This window comes from Littorina saxatilis, linkage group LG15 (assembly GCF_037325665.1).
Source record: "Littorina saxatilis isolate snail1 linkage group LG15, US_GU_Lsax_2.0, whole genome shotgun sequence".
Taxonomy (NCBI): domain Eukaryota; kingdom Metazoa; phylum Mollusca; class Gastropoda; order Littorinimorpha; family Littorinidae; genus Littorina; species Littorina saxatilis.
In genome coordinates, this window is record NC_090259.1 from 8,596,414 (window position 1) to 8,614,108 (window position 17,695).

General features: G+C 41.1%; 2 protein-coding genes across 6 annotated transcripts in view; one reads left to right on the forward strand and one right to left on the reverse strand.

Moving 5' to 3' along the window:
* The window catches only part of LOC138948440 (NXPE family member 1-like), a 44,668-nt gene that overhangs the window by 14,273 nt on the left and 12,700 nt on the right, over positions 1-17,695 (reverse strand). The gene's annotated exons all lie outside the window — the stretch shown is intronic.
* LOC138948438 (uncharacterized) lies at positions 40-16,848 on the forward strand. 5 transcript variants are annotated; one of them, XM_070319976.1, is made up of 4 exons: positions 40-248; positions 2,713-3,080; positions 4,950-5,096; positions 11,060-16,848. In XM_070319976.1, exons 1-3 carry the CDS (start codon positions 124-126, stop codon positions 4,994-4,996), a joined length of 540 nt encoding a protein of 179 aa, XP_070176077.1. In that variant the 5' UTR covers positions 40-123; the 3' UTR covers positions 4,997-5,096; positions 11,060-16,848. The 5 variants fall into 5 exon arrangements, 4 of the variants coding, with proteins under 4 accessions (XP_070176077.1, XP_070176076.1, XP_070176075.1 ...); XR_011449994.1 differs by lacking the exon at positions 40-248 and adding an exon at positions 426-931; XM_070319975.1 differs by lacking the exons at positions 40-248; positions 11,060-16,848 and adding exons at positions 1,414-1,866; positions 8,856-10,984.

Here is a 17,695-nt window from a genome sequence, read left to right on the forward strand (position 1 = left end):
TAAATACACCTGTAATTATTTTTAGATACAGGTGTAATTATTTTTAAATACAGCTGTATTTATTTTTAAATGCAGCTGCATTTAATAAATGCGGCTGAAATAAATTAGAACTTGAATCGGAAAATGTACGACATGCAAAGCGACAATCTCGTGGAGATACTACTTCCGGTGACGCCACTGGATCAGACCCGCCATTGCGACGTCAATTTGTTGCAGTCTGGTAATGAGCCAGAAGAAGTTTTAAGAAGGTAAGCAACGTTTTGTTTGCTTGTTCATTTGTGACTTAATGGAAGAAACAATGCGTGATCTTTGAAACACGGGTACCGGGTCCCGGTTTGATAACCACTGGCAGTGGCAATCAAAGATGGCGTGTAAAACTAAAAGCAACTTTCTGTGTTTTGGAGTTCATTAAATCAAATGTTGGGATGAATATGTCAGGTTTGAGGATGCACATTTCTGTAGGTTCATCTCGGTATTCCACCCCCTCGGCTTTCTGTTGTAAATATTAAGCTGAGCACGGTGATCGAATGTGGAAGCTACGTTTGGTCAAAGGTCACAGAAGATTTGCGTCGTGCAGCGAAGGAAAGAATCGCGATCTTGTTTCCGAATCGGTACCTCTTTGTTTTTCATTAAACCTGTCATTCTGCTTGCTCGGCTTTGTTAGATGTTTGCATATCGTGTTGCTATTTTCTTTGCTTTTATTATTGTTTCTTACTTGTGCTTCGTTTATCGATACAACGCAAGTAATAAAAGTGTTTGGCAATTTTCAGGGAAAATGGAATGCTACTTGTAAACTGTACAACGCATGGTGTATTCCAGGATATCTGATCAAGAGTTGGATGCGTTGGTGGAACCAATTACTGCTTCCAACAAGCTTACTGGGTCCTTAATGATACAAGCTCGTCTGAAAGGACAGGGGACAGTACTTCAGGTAACTCTTCTGTGCTGAATATTAGAATAGTAAAGCTTCAAAAAGGAATTTTAAACTGTTGAAAAACAACTGAGAAATGGACCAATGTTTCACAGTCACAGATTCTGATTTTAAAGTTAAGTAATACCGTTTTTATATTTAGTCAAGTTTTGACTAAATATTTTAACGTAGAGGGGGGAATTGAGACGAGGGTCGTGGTGTGTGTGTGTGTGTGTCTGTCTGTCTGTCTGTCTGTGTGTGTGTTTCGATCCATCATACAACGCCGCAGCTATGGAGGTCAATGCGTTGCTTCGGCAGGGCACTGTGGACTCCCCTAGAGTTGTATTTTGGGACCATGATTTTATGTTTTCCGCTGGAAAACAGTTTACGTTACCTGAATTTGCAGCGTCATTTCCTGGGTGATGGTGTGCATCTAGCAAACGTATATATATTCCCAAGCTTGGGACCTGTTGGCGTAACATATCAAGATCAAGAAGATCAAGCAACGTCAGGACAGGCCAGGTTGTACAAGTCCCTTCGTCAGGCGATAAACACAGTCGGTTTTTGTGTGATTAAATAATGTTGTAGCCGGGTCAGGTTGCATTGTGCGTTTTGACTGATCAGCTTACAAAGCACGGGTATAGGAACAGGGAATCTTCAAATTGTTTACATTTTCTTTCTTGTTTGATGCGGGTGGGTGGCATAAATCGACGGCTCTAAATGGGGTCAACCAGATCGGTAGATGGGAAGTAACTCGAGTTTATGACAGGCTCGTTGTGGATGATGTCCCTTGTCTAAAAACCAGTTCAAGGTGGATCCGGAATGGTTCTTCGATCAACACGATTGTTGAGTGTTCTGTCAAATCAAGATATCGTGACATGTTTCAACAGTATGTTTCTGTGTTGGTGGATAGTATGGATCAGTGTTTTTCCAGAGTACTTGGAAATAATTTTCAGGTGAGATTCTGATGAACATGTTGGTGTTACGATGCCTTTTCATGTGAGCGTTTGTCAATTCAGAGAATCAGAATATTTGTTCCTGTGGAGGTACTGTATGTCAATTACCTCGGGTGTTTGTCATTTCAGTGAATCAGGAAATATTGGTTCCTGTGGAAGTACTGTTTTGTCAATCACCTGTTATTTTGCCTAGGAGATTCCAAATTTATTTTGATTGTGGTACTGTGGGCTAGGTAATATTTCATGTGGAGGTACTGTTGTCACTTGTGTTGGCTGGTGCCTCACAGATTACAAACACTATTTTGGTTAAAGTACATGTACCGTGGGCTAGGTAATATTTCATGGTGGGGCTGATTTTTCAGAGAATCAGAAAACATGGTTCGCTGTTGTTCTTTTTGTCAAATTAAGCTATAGGGCCTCAGAGATTCCAACATTAGTTAGTATGTGGATTTGTTAGCCAGGTATTATGTTGGTGTGTGACAGTTCAGAGAACCATGATGTAATTTCCTGTTGGTGTTCTGTTTGTCATAAATGTATTGAGCCTCAGAGATTCCAAACTCGTTTGGTGGGGGTACTGGGTGCCAGGATTTGAGTTTGACACAGAAAACACAATTGGTTTGAAGTACTTTGGGCCAGATTTTAATCAATTTCTTTGGTTTGTATTTCAGACTCCCAAAATCTGGTGACAACTTCAGAAGTATGGGATATTAAACACCTTTTACAGGCTGAACAGTGAAGGAGTTGTTAACTCCTGCAAGGAGCAGCAGACAAGTTCAAGGCTTATGTGTAATTCTCAGTAATCTGACAAATAAGGCTGTGTTCACATATCCTGTTTTTTATGCACAGGAATATGCCTCCCAGGAGGGCAGCGTCAAGGCGGGTAGCCGAAGTGACCCGAGCCGCTGCAGGTCGGCCGAGGGCCAGCAACCAGACAGCCTCGCAGCGACAACCCGGTGGGTTTGAGTCAGCCACAGCAGGAGGGGAAGAAAGCGCCACTGCTTTGGCCGCGGTATTGGCAGAACTACGCAGGCTGGGGGAGCGGCAAGAGACCTGCCAAGTGGCCATTGTCTCGCTCCAGAAAGACAACCAACGTCTGCAAGAAGCTGTTTCGGGTGATCGTGAGGCCATCGCCTCAACATCGGGATCGATGACAACCGGTACCAGCAATTCTACCCTGTCTGGCTCGGTTGCCAACCTGGTCAACACAATCACAGGTGAGGCGGCAACCCAATTGGTGCCTGTTGTTTTGTTCGTCGAGGATAAAGTTAAACGCAGGATCTGGGGCCCGGGGCGTCAATCCACAATGACAACTGAAAAGTTTCAAATGGAAGCGTGTCAATGTTAATTGTAATTCAATCTGACAATGATCTCTTTCCTGCGTTCATGCGGTTGCAAACAGACCAGAATTGGTTCTGTTCTGTTCACATAGTACTTTGAGTTCACTTACATGCAAGGGTGATGCACAGTATTCCTATGGAGAGAACTTCATCTTTAAGTGTACTTCGATTAACTGAAGATATTCAATTGTTTACTTCAATGTGGGAGGTGTGCAATGTGTAAATACACATCAACTCAGTCAGTAAGATTTATGTGCTGGTGTATGATGCAGAGCTGTCAGCCCCTATGAAGCTTCATGTGTAGCAATCTTGAATTTATAGTGTAGCAAATGGTGTTTATCTTTAAGTATTGCATCATCTTATAATCCACTGCACCTACATGTTTATATGTCAAGACACAAATGTTGCAATAACTGTGTTCAGACAAGAAAACAGCAGCAGGAACAAATGAACATTGTAGAGTGTCTGTATAACGAAGTAGCATTTTCTGTTTTACAAGTAGCATGCTACATCGAAAGCGTAATAGTCTGCAGCTCTAATTGGGCCACTAATGCGACATGGTGCTTTTGGATTCCACAAGTTATTTTGCATGTTGTTTTTAAGGCAAATATGTCAGAAGCTCCTAAAGAACTTTAGTGGGTAAGCCTGTGACATTGTTGTCCACATAGAGAATACTATATGGTTTCCTATGAAATACCAGTTTTACTCAAGTTGTGCTTTTAAATATTAAACTGCGAACAATATTTCAAAACACTAGTGTAAAACTGGTATCAAACAGGAAGCCATGTAGTATTCTGTTTATCCTACATACAGGGTTCGTACAGGTCATGGAAAGTCATGGAATTTGATTTTTAATTTTCCAGACCTGGAAAGTCATGGAATTTCAATTCAAGTCATGGAATTTCAATTCAAGTCATGGAATTTAACATAAATAAGAAAGAAAAAAAAATAACCTTTAGCACGCCAGCTTTCTTTCGAGTTGTTTCTTGACAACAAAAAGTATGCGGAATTGGAACGAATTACCAAGGAAGATCTTCGCAATGAACTGTGTATCGCGGTGAAAAAAATGACAGTTCGTCAAGTCACAGTGTTAGTGACGGTTATGAAACGGAATTTACGAAAGTGCAGATGGATACAAACAGTGGCTGGTCCAGTTTAGTGAAATGACAGGACCAGCAAACATTACCGATAATCTGACTGCGTAGCAAATGCTTGACTTGCTTGTCAAAGAGACACTGCGTAGAAACTGACTCAAATTCAGTGCAAAGCAAGCCAGTGTCAAAACTGGCAGTGACAAGATGTAAAAAGTTTGCGTGTTCGGAAATGGCGACCTGTGGATCTAGTCATGGAAAATGTTATTGAGGCTCATGGGAAAGTCATGGAATTTTGTTTCTAAAAACCAGTGGGGACCCTGTACATACTGTTGCATGTTCATTGCTGTAAATGTCCCTTTGTCGAAGCGCCCAGATTGAAGAAGCTTAAAAATTGAACCTGGATCTCTCCGAATGCCTCGTGTAATCTTTTATGTCAAAGCAAGGAAATGTCACTGGTGTGGTGTTTACGTTCTTAAAATTCTTCCGAGTGTTCAAAGAAGGACGCTTGTTTCGGTATTGGAGGCAGTGAAAAATCAGGTCCTTGTCAGACAAGACCTCTTTACACATGCAATGTAGAGTGAATGGTATTGTTATGACATGAGTGGTATGTCACGTTAGTGTAATAAGTTGTATTCTTACACGCTCCACAAAGGCACAGAGTACGGGGAGCCATCCCGCGGGTTGATCCTGGTGGAGTAGCTGTCAGAGCTTTGGCGTTGAGGCCCACGAGACGTCGTCTGTACCAAGTATCAGGACCAAACGCTCTCTGGCATCTAGACGGATACCACAAGTTGATATCGTGAGTACAGCTACAAATACATACACTGGGCACAAAAAAATCCTTTTTAAAAATTTGGTGAATGTTGAGTGTGTCCGGTGGTGGGGAGGATGTTGGGGGTTGTGCCAGTTTGAACATGGAATTTGAGTGGATTGATACAGGTGGCATAAGGGTGATAAGGAATTCTCTTATTTTATGACGCTGGAATCTTTCTTTTAAGACCTACATAACCCTGAGATAATAAGGTCTTATAATGGGGGTAAACTTACAGAGGTTATGAGCAGAATATCTTAGAGAACAGCATACCTGCCAATTGCTACGATTTTGGCGCAGCATGCTCCGATTTTGCAGGAATTGCTACGCTGCTACTCTAAGCCCTGAGCTGCTACGCTAAAAAAAAAAAAATGACAAGCGTGCAAAATGTTCACTTATTGCTTGACAATCAACAATGAACATTGCATAACTAGTCGAGTACCGATGGCTGGGAACCACTCCGTTATGACTCGATATTGTCCACGTGACTTGCTTAGCAAATCGTGAATTTTATTGCAAGCATTCGCATTTCCGGTGACTCTATGCGCCAATTGTGAATTTGATTAGAATATGCAATGCACTTGTTAAGTTGTAAGCTGTGCACAGTGACGGTGTTAGAAGTGGAAACTGGAGGGAGACAGGATAAAAACGGGGAAACGTAAGGGTGGTGAAGATTATGGTGCAAGTTCCACACCGATGCGGGCAAATCATTTTCAACGATTTTTGCCGAAGAATTCGACAGACTTTGCGTGTATAGGTAATAATACCTGCTATTCCGACTTGGTTGTGTGACAGACGTTTTCTTCCACACGAGATTACGTTGATTGTCTAAATCTACTTTTTGACGGAAGTGGCCGAACAACTGTGAATGACGTCTCGTTATATGGGAATGACGTCACAGTCATCGTCACAGTCTGTATCTTTTGAAGCATCTCATTCTTCATGACGTCTTTCTGTGTCTGCATCCGCAAAATGTTTGTGAGTTGTTCTCCCTAGTTGGTGACTGTGAGGTGTGGTATGTGAAAACAGCAATAACTCTGCAGAAGCATATGTTTTGACAAGTTTTAACTATGTGTTGTGTTTGTCGATTGTGAAAGAACCACCATGAGCAACCCACTGCCCCAAATTGGAAAATTATATTAGCAAATTAAAAAATTCTAACGAAAAACCCCTCAAGATGGCGTCCGAAAATGGGAATGCCGACCCCACTCACTTTCCAAGCTTGCTTGTTGAAAATTGAATGGTGCCCGTTGAACGATTATAACATTCAGCCACAGATAATAGCTTCATAGAAAGATTCAAACTCAAATTAAGTGATTTTGCTTTGTGTAATCGATAAACGGCGACCACAAACTTTTGCTAACGTGCGTTGCCCATGGTGTCACAGCCAACCTCTCGAACACGGACGCATTTTGTTTGGTTTAGCAGACGACAAATGTTGTCCGCAGACATGCAAATGAACTTGCCATGCTTTGGATATCAGTATCAATTTGTAAATGGAATGCTCAAGCGTGTAATAAATATCCTGTACGGGTATTTCATTTCAGCGTCACATATGAAACGCAACGTGTTAGCAATTTTCAAACGCGATTTACACAAACTTGGACAAAAATCTAGGTCAACATTTTATCAACACCGGAACTGACTCGTGAAGAACACACATTTCTGTGACGTTTTGAGCAAATTCAAATCGAAACTAGTCACGTGAAGAAGAAACAACGCGTGGTGTCACAATATTATGGGATGGTTTTTTTACCGGAAACGCACGTGTATAATTTTCAAGGAGGTTCGCGAGGTTCGCGCAACTTTCAAAGTTTAGTAAGCAAATGTACTTTATTTCTACTTTATATTAATACATGTTCCAGTCCCATTGCTCAGCGTTTGTTCGACATAGTTTCACACATTTGGCATGTACATGTAGAATATCTATGAAGATTTAAGAATACATGACATCGAGTCAAAGAGCCTGTGGTGTTACATGAAACGCAATGTCTTCGTACACTGAGAAAAGCGATTAACACGCTTCCAATCGAACTCATTGTCACTAAATTAGTAAATATAATAAAGAACTTGCATTCTGAGAATAATTATGTAGCCTGTTGTGAAACTAAATGAAAGAAAGTTAGATTGATGATTAGTTGCTAACGTACCATTAATCTCAGTGTGACGCCAAAACTGTTGTTAATTATCTACAATTAACTGTAGTCAAAACCCAAGCAGCAAAATAATGTTCTACATGCTGTGCTATAGTGCAAGGGTCATTAGCAAACATGCTGTGGTGTTAAGGGAATGCTGGTCCTTGTCTTAACTGTGTCTATGGTATTGTCAGCACCTCTCTTTAACAGCGTTACGGTGTCACAGTAAACGCCTCGCCCCACACCCAAAACCTTAATCGCTTTTTTATTTCCTATATGTCTAATGAACATTGTTTATCAAGGACTTCAACAACAGGTATAGTTTGTTTCAAGAACAAAAGGCATTTTAACCATAATAACAGAAAGGTGTCACAGTGTAACGCTGTCATCGGTGGGCGAGTAGTGCACTTTAATCCCACATTTGTGAAGATCCATGCCAGGTACTGCTATTTTGAAAAGCTTTCCATAATCTGCAACATCGGGGCTCTTGAAAAATAACTAAAAACAGACAACTCCAGACGATTGAATATTGGTTCCACTTTCCTGGTTTTGGTAACCAAGAGGGGAGAACAACTCCTGTTCATTCCGGAATCTTTGTCATCTATGTTCAGAACTCTGTCCTTATAGTGTCAGACAAACAGGCCTCCTGAGCGAACCACTTTCCAAGGGAAGTTAAATTCGCGTATGGAAACAGTACTGTCGTCTGGGGTGCCGTTTTCAGTATTCTGAGCGTTGAAGAATCTGTAAAGAGAAGAAACGATAACAGCAGGAGAAATAAAAGTCGTGTGTGCATTTTATGTTTTTTTGGAGTGACGATTTTGAGTTTGAATCCGTTCTTGCCATGCTCCTAAAGCGTGTAACATACAATCTTGCATACGTTTGCTTTAGTAGTGGCAAAGAAGGAAAGCGTGTGACATTGAACTATGTTTAGACGGTTGTAATGTCGTAGAGCTCTCAGAATCTTACAAACGTTTTTGATGGCATTTTAAATGCGGGCTTGCGATTCAAATTTAAGATTATGCGAGTGCTACGCTTATAAACACCAATTGCAACTCTGACATTTGGTGAAAGTTCCAAAATGCTACTCTTTGGGCTTCACAGGGGTTGGCAGCTATGAAACAGGGTCTTGAAAATGTCTTGTTTGGGATCGTAAAAGGAAGGGCGTCTTCTAAGGGGTAGGTGGGTAACGAAGGTGAGTCGTGTGCAAGTATTTTCTTTTCTTTTCTTTTTATTTTGTCATTTTCTGGATATGTAATGAAAGACTGGTCCATTGATGATTTCCCCACGGAATACAAAACATATTCTGGTTATACCTTACCATTTCTACTGGGTGGTTATTTAAATTTGGTTGCTTGGTGGTTTTTTTAACAATAAACACCCCTTCAAGTTAACAGAGAAATAAGCAGAGGGGGGAATACTTTTCGGTGAATACCAAGCTACCTAGTCCTAACAAATAACCACCCAGCAACCAGTCTGAATCCTCGATAGCTCATAGGTTGAGAAACCACACTGTGTGGTCACTGCTTGGTGACTGAAAAGTTCTGAATGCTCAAATATTCGAAAGAGGAAAGAGCTCATACATACTCAACTGCATTTACACTATTCATTTCAGGTTTCAACACACAGAATCCAATATAAGATCCATAAGTTTGGTTGTTTTCTAAATCAAAATCTACGTTGTACCAGACACAAGGTCTCAAGGCAAGTAACTCTCATATTTTGTGTAGAAAATAGAGTTGTTCCCATTTTGCATTTGTACAAATAAAAAGACAGTAATCTGTAGGTCAATTATATTTCACTTCATAAATAGAACTTTTTTTCCCGAGATACTTAAACATGAAAAGAACGCAAAAATATTTGCCTTATCGTCTTAGCAGAACAACTATGTACTTTATTTTATTCGAAATTAAATTAACTGCTATAAAGAGTTTGCAGAATTGCGCAATTTTCACAGAACTCTTCAACCATGGATTAATCACATGCTTGTGCAGGTAGACTGGCTGAGTGAATAATACTTGATCAAAATAATTATGTGTGCTGTGGGCAGGCTGTCTGTCTGTCCAAGGACAAAAAATGTAACGTTGAGCTGTTATCTCAGAAGTTTATACAGCTAGACCTCTGAAACTTTGCACACTTTTAGGGTTTGATGATTTCACGAAGTGACCGCAGTTTCGTTGACCCTCATCAAATTTTGGGGTCACAGCGGGGTCATGTTCGTTTAATAAAAACTTAACGTTGATGTTATCTCAGATGTGTTTTTAGCTAGAGCTTTAACCCTTAGGCTGGTTGTCGCGACATATGTCGCGCTACTTTACGTATGCTGTCACCTGGTTGTCACGACATATGTCGCGCTATTGGCTCAGTCTGTTTGGTCGGTTCCGATTACCTCCCATTGATGCGAAAACCTATATGACTGTTTTTTGTTATGTTTCTCTCTGTTAATTCACCAGTGGCTATGTAACATGTGTTACAGAATTGCACCGGTGTAAGGGTTAATAGTACGCACACTTCTAGGTTTTGATAATGTACCAACTTGACATAAGATTGTGGGCGGGGATGTAGCTCAGTCGGTAGCGCGCTAGATTTGTATCCAGTTGCCTGCTGTCAGCGTGAGTTCGTCCCCACGTTCGGCGGGAGATTTATTTCTCGGAGTCAACTTTGTGTGCAGACTCTCCTCGGTGTCCGAACACCCCCGTGTGTACACACAAGACCAAGTGCGCACGAAAAAGATCCTGTAATCCATGTCAGAGTTCGGTGGGTTATAGAAACAAGAAAATACCCAGCATGCTTCCTCCGAAAGCGGCGTATGGCTGCCTAAATGGTGGGGTAAAAACGGTCATACACGTAAAATTCCACTCGTGCAAACCACGAGTGCACGTGGGAGTTTCAGCCCACGAACGCATAAGAAGAAGAAGACGACATAAGGTTGATTGACCTTCGTCACAGCCCACTTCGTCAACATCACGGGCCAAAGAACAGGCCTGGGAATGATACGCCTTTCGTCGTATTTACGACGAAGTCCTTTTCTAATTGTGTAAGAAAAGAGCCTCCGTGTGCCCTTAAAAATGCTTAAAACGCAACATTTTCCCGTCAGTACGCCCAAACCACTTTTACTCATTCCCAGGCCTGAAAGAATCTAGACACAGCCATCGTCGAACGCTGAAGAAGAAGAAGATTGACCTTCGTCAAGTTTTGGGGTCACAGGGGGTCATGTTCGAATCAAAATATCTTAACATTGATGTTATCTCAGGTGTTTTTGAAGCTTGAGCTTTGAAACTTTGAACACTTGAAGGATTTGATCATCTACCTACGTGACCCTAGTTTGGTTGATCCCTGTCACATTTTGGGGTCACAGTGGGGTCAAGTTTGTAAAAGCTTTACATTGCGGTTTTCTCAGTTATTTTTTATTAAATTTCACTGAATTGTATGTGTTATTAACCAGCAGACATTACCAAAATTTTGCTTATTTTTATCAAATTTTAGAGTCCCAGCAGTTAGTGGAATCCTCCTTTTAAGACCTACAAGACCCTTAAGGCTTATGGACATGACGAAGAAAAGTCATATAAAGCAATTGCTTTTCTTGATTTATTTCTTTGCAAAATTGAAGAAAGGTGGATTAAATGGGTTACACACCTTTTCTCAATGATATATATTAAAAATAATGGTCTTGATTCTCGGTCATGAAAAAGCACTTTGACCATTACTTTTTAATATTTACTGAGCATGTTACCTGTACTTATTTCCCAATAACTCTTTAATCAGAATTTGTGTGGTGAAATCACATATGGAAACGGATCTCTGTTTGTTATATTGCAGGTGGAAAATGGTGATTCATGGGGCAATCGATGGCTTTAGCCGGGCCACTACCTTCCTCCATGCCACCGAAACAACAGGTCAGAGACCGTTCGGGATCTGTTTTTGGGTGGAACCCAACGCTTTGGACTCCCGTCAAGAGTCCGCATGGACCATGGTGGCGAGAATCTGGATGTCGTCGCCCTCATGAATGAACACAGGGGAGAAGGGAGAGGCAGTGCGATGCAAGGCCGCAGTGACCATAACCAAAGGATCGAGCGTCTCTGGCTCGACGTCTGGAAAGATGTGGTGAACCCTTACCATGACCTGTTTACTGCAATGGGAACACCACAGGCAGAAGGTGGTCTGGGGATACTGAACATGGACAATCCCATTCACTTGTGGGCCCTCCACTATGTTTTTCTGCCCAGGCTGAACCGGTCCCTACAGTGGATTGTGGAACAGAAGAACCACCAACCCCTGAGGACAGAGCGCAACAGAACTCCCCTGCAGCTCTTCTTCAGGGGGATGCTGGAGAGACGAGCCAGCACATCCACAGCAGTACAGGACTTCTGGAAAGGGAGAAGCCTTCAATCGATAATCGAGGACCATCCTTTGCCAGACAGTCGTTAGGATGTGCCTGCCACGGCTTGCCCCCTCTCTGAGGAACAGCTCGTGCAACTAACGGAGCGCATTGACCCTCGGAGTGGGCCACCCACCGATCAACATGGTCAGATGTTGTTCTCCAGTTCGTTGCCAACATGCTCGAGTAAAAAAAAAGTTAGCTTGTGGACACCCCAAACCTGAAGTGTATAGCAGACCTGTGAACCCATACGATTTTGCCATATTTTGTACGCTTGATTGTCCAGACTACAAGCAGATTGGTCAGTGGAATCACAAGAAAAATTCATTGTCTACTTTTATTTACAAGCGCATTCCAAAGCCGATCCAGTGTTTTGACACATGATTACTGCTTTTGTCAATGAAAGAAGCATTCGTTTTAAATTGTAAACTTATTAGGCTACTTGCCCTATCCGCTCTAGCCACGTAATCGTGCAATAAATCTGCAATATCTTGCATGGCGTTGGGAGGTGTGCCTCAATTTGCGGGTTTGCTTTGAGACCTCAGAGTAAGGATGTGTCTGGGTGCAGACACTTCGCCTTCAAAAAAGTTAATTTGCACTGAGCAGCATTGGGCTGCAACAATGAAAGCCTCAAAAACAATCATAAAGTTTGTTCAAAGTACCAAGCATGGTAGAAGGTATAAGCAACTGTTTTTTTCAAATTGGTTTAAATCTGCGCTCTAATTCTAAACCAATCTTTGTAAAGTGGAAAGTCATTCAAATAAAGCGAAATTATGTCCGCTGTGTATTTTATTATTTTTAAACACAGGTACTGCACCACGAAAACAATATTGCTAAAAAAAAAAAAAAAAATATGTACACTTTGTGAAAGAAAGTTGTAAAGAAAGTTTTACACAATGATTTGCCATTAGGTTACCTGTTTAATTGCACCAAACAGACATGGGATTCTTCCGTAAAATTACGGAATTCCGTAAATTTTTAGGCTCCAGGGATCATTCTTGAGATTCGTGCAAATCCGCTGAGAAAATGTTGGGGTATATGTAGGTAAAGACCCAAGTTTTTCGGCCGGTCCGCTGATCGCGACGCTCCATTCCATACTATTCTTGAACGGTTGGTTCCTAAAACGGTCAGACTGTTGCTGGTCGATCCGTATGGGAACGCGCTCTGTGTCTTTGTCTCCTACAGTCACCGTTTCAACGTAGCTATCGGGGATTCAGTATAAGCTAAAGCATACCGTATGAGAATGATTCGGCGCCATTTTTACATCGCTTCGAGCCACTTGCCAAAATGATGAGGAAGCTAAAGCGAGACGAAACCGTTCTATCCCGGGAAATTGACCAGCAGAAGTACAAGAAAAATCTCTGGAGATTCGACTGGCTCGATGAAGTTGTATCATTGAGCTGGAAATACGAGAAAGGCCAGAAGACACAAGACGTGAAACTGAAAGTTGGCGATGCTTTTGCTAAAATCAACTTGCCGGGAAAAACTTAGTGCACTTTGTGCAACGATGTTAATGTTATCAACTACGGTTCCAATGGAAAGACTGCCCTCAAAAGCCACTTGAAAAGCAACAAGCACCTGACTATCCTGAAAACCCAGTCGTGTAATCAGTCACTGGGGTCGTTTGGCACCGACGAGGTAAGAACATTGAAACCACACCGTCACACGCCACCACCCCCCCCCCATCCCCGCCTCTCTCTCTCTCTCTCTCTCTCTCTCTCTCTTTCTCCTCCTTATTTTGAGTCTTAGCGTAAAATTAATTTGAGAAACATGGAAAGGGAGGGGGGGGCTATGATTAAGCTGAAATATGCATTTCAGGGCCATTTTTGTGTGTCTAAAATACTAAAAACCTTCAGCTTCTGGGGGCTTTGCCCCCAGACCCCGACCAGGGGCGTTGCCCCTGGACCCTACTTTTTTTTCCTTAATTATCACTTTTTCTGAATCCCATGTCTGACCAAATTTCTTTTGATGTATCTATAGTATAGATTTATAAAGTTGAAAATTGCTGAAAGTTTTTAAAACAGACTATTGTTTTTGAAAAAGACCTTAGTGTATTTTTAGGTTTATTGATGCTAGATATATTTATATATATATATATATATATATATATATATGGCTTGCCCAATCCAACGTATAAAGGAACTCATTGTTATTCAGCCATTAACCTTCGCCGGCACTCGTTATCGACTACACACGGACGCATTCGTGGGGCCGTGCAGACCCATGCTTCTCAAAGAAGGAAAAATGTGCATATCCTTCCGTGGCACTCGTGGGGCCGTGCAGACCCATGCTTCTCAAAGAAAGAAAAATATGCATATCCTTCCGTGGCACTCGTGGGTCCGTGCGGACACAGAAGGGTGTTTGATGCAAATATCTCTTAAACGAGTTGGAATTTTTTAATGAGCTTTTAGAAATGCCTCAGACACCTAAAAAGCTATCATCTCCTAAAAGCTCATTAAATTTCAGTGATAATTAATTAATTAATTAATGGTCAAATTTAGACTGCACACGGTATTTGGTAAAATATTATGGGTCTGCATGGCCCCACGAGTGCCACGGAAGGGTTTGCACAATTGTCCTTCTTTGAGAAGTATGGGTCCGCATGGACCCACGAGTGCCTCGGAAGGGTATACACGCTTTTCCTTCTTTGAGAAGTATGGGTCCGCACGTCCCCACGAATGCTTCCGTGTGTAGTCTAAATTTGACCATTAATTAATTAATTAATTAATTAATTATCACTGAAATTTAATGAGCTTTTAGGAGATGAAAGCTTTGTAGGTGTCTGAGGCATTTCTAAAAGCTCATTAAAAAATTCCAACTCGTTTAAGAGATATTTGAGACAATGACAAAAGGTGACGTTTTCATGTCAGTATGTCCCAAATGACATCACCAGTACATTTTTCATTCTATCTAATCTGTTTTCGTTCTATTTTTTCTAATAACATGCGTTAACAATTGATTGCCAACTGGAATGGAAGAGCACAAAAAGTGTAACTTGATATGTAGTTTCTCTAGAGGGAAAAACATCTTCCACTTTCATGTCAGTGTGTCCCATGCAACATACATTTGCCAAACAGCTATGTGTAAGTAGATTATTTGTTAGTGGTATAGAAAATACTGATCAACAATCAAAGTCAGTTTTCACATTCATTTTCTACCTATTTCTTATTTGTTTATTCTTTTGGCAATGGTGAAATGTCAGCAATCGTGTGTCATTCGGGACAGTAGACATGACACCTGACCTTTTGTCACTGTCTCATTTGCAATCAAACACCCTTCTGGGTCCGCACGGACCCACGAGTGCCTCGGAAGGGTATACACGCTTTTCCTTCTTTGAGAAGTATGGGTCCGCACGTCCCCACAAATGCTTCCGTGTGTAGTCTAAATTTGACCATTAATTAATTAATTAATTATCACTGAAATTTAATGAGCTTTTAGGAGATGATAGCTTGTTAGGTGTCTGAGGCATTTCTAAAAGCTCATTAAAAAATTCCAACTCGTTTAAAAGATATTTGCAATCAAACACCCTTCTGGGTCCGCACGGACCCACGAGTGCCGGCGAAGGTTAAAGACATTTTCCGAATTACAATGGTTTAATAGCCAACTTGCACAATACCCCTTTTGAACAGCTCTCTGGTGCGAAAGATAAGGAAGGTTCACTTCCCTACGGGCAAACGTTTTGCTCTCACAAGCACTGGTGTTCTCTGGCTTGTGTAAAAAAACCAAAATAAAATCTCAATCGCCTTACTTTTGTATACAGGACATGCTTGGGTACTTTGAACGAACTAAAGGATTATTCTTGCGGCTATTATTGCCGCAGCCAATAAACCTTTAACGACTTTGTGTGTGTCGGTGTGTGAATGCTCTGATTTGTTTTGCTATTGTGTATTGCCGTGAGCTCTGGCGAGAAGGGGTGATTAATTTATGTTCATTATTATTATGTCTCACTGTGTTTTCACAGCTGTACAGAACAGTGAAAGGGATACTCGTTCAAACTTTGGTATGATGCCATGAGCGCCATAGTTTAACTAGAGTCAAATCAGTTATTTTTCTTTTTATATTCAATGGTGCCTCATTCACCCATATTCATCAGAACATAAGCTTTTTGCAACGTTCATTGAAGGTCAAGGTCCCTTTAAGTTACCTATCAAACCTCATAGTGGTGTTTATTGTTTATGGTTAGTGTTTTCCCCTGGAGCAATTTTTTGATTAGTGCTTTTGTGAACAAGAAACAATTAACAAGTGGCTCTATCCCATTCCCCCCCCCCCCCCCCCCCCCCCCCCCTTCCACGTGGCGATATAACCTTCGTGGTTGAAAACACCAAAGAAAGAAAGTGTTTTAAACATTTTCAGTTCTCCATTTAGTTTGGTGAAGTAGTGTAGAGCATTTTTTGAACATCAATAATCATGTATGAATTTATTGCATGTTTGTTGCTAGAATATTAATCATTCTTCTGCTGAAGAACTTTGTGCCTGATGAAAGTAAACATTGTGGTCAGTCGCATAGGTACCCCCCGCGGGTTTGGGGGAAGAATTTACCCGATGCTCCCCAGCATGTCGTAAGAGGCGACTAACTGATTCTGTTTCTCCTTTTACCCTTGTTAAGTGTTTCTTGTATAGAATATAGTCAATTTTTGTAAAGATTTTACTCAAGCAGTATGTAAGTGTTATGTCCTTTGTACTGGAAACTTGCATTCTCCCAGTAAGGTAATATATTGTACTACGTTGCAAGCCCCTGGAGCAAATTTTTGATTAAGTGCTTTTGTGAACAAGAAACAATTGACAAGTGGCTCTATCCCATCTCCCCCCGTCGCGATATAACCTTCGTGGTTGAAAACAATGTTAAACACAAAATAAAGAAAGAATAGGCACCCCCTAAAATCAAAGGTGAGTTTTAGATACTAAAATGTGCCAACAATTTTAACAGCACACCCGAGTCCCCTTTTTGACTCACATGCGTAGCAAAAGTGAGTCTATGTACTCACCCGAGTCGTCCGTCCGTCCGTCCGGAAAACTTTAACGTTGGATATTTCTTGGACACTATTCAGTCTATCAGTACCAAATTTGGCAAGATGGTGTATGATGACAAGGCCCCAAAAAACATACATAGCATCTTGACCTTGCTTCAAGGTCAAGGTCGCAGGGGCCATAAATGTTGCCTAAAAAACAGCTATTTTTCACATTTTTCCCATTTTCTCTGAAGTTTTTGAGATTGAATACCTCACCTATATATCGAGGGCTGACCGCATAAACATCGTAACGCAGTTTCAGCTAATTTTACAGGAGAGCCATCTGAAAGTTCGACATCTTAAATCAAATATTTCCTTGTTTCTATTGCCCAACAAATTAGTGTCTATGGAAACAGTGTTCGTTTCTCTGCATGTTTATGTAACTTTTGTAATCACAAATACTGTTTTATAAACAAGAATGGATGATTTGTGTGCTATATGTTGATTAAGACATTGATGCACTCCGGCACAAAGCATACTCTAAATGAATAGAGGTCTGCATAAACCACGTACAAGCATTTCCGCTGTTTATCCAGGCCAAATGCATGACGTGTCAGGGTAAACCTGGGCTGCCTAACAGTCGCAACTTGAGATACTGACAGGAAGTGTGTGTAGGTGGGCAGCTCTAAATCCTCAATAAACGTCGTAGGTGGAACTATGATTTGGTCGCGATAGCACTCTTTGGAATTTACAGCCTGCGGAAACCAATTATAAATACATACGACCTTCAGACAGACCATTCCTTGCCTGAATTATCAAAAAAATTCTGCTAAAATCGAGTAAAACTAGTAACAGCCTTTCAAGACGCCACAAAAAGTGACTTAATCACGTTTTGGTTGAGTATAAAGGTCGTACATGTATACGCTTTATTCGTTTTGACCTCTGTAACTGTTGCTTATCAAGTTCTAGTGAAAAGTGTATTATACATCTTAGTCTGATGACGTAATCAGACAGTGCTCCTTTTTTCTAATTTGTTCTTAATTTATGATTATTACACAATAGGTTCCATGAAAAAAAGAGTTAAAAAGAGAAAAAACAACACGGCAGACTGTTTGAATTTGATTAGTG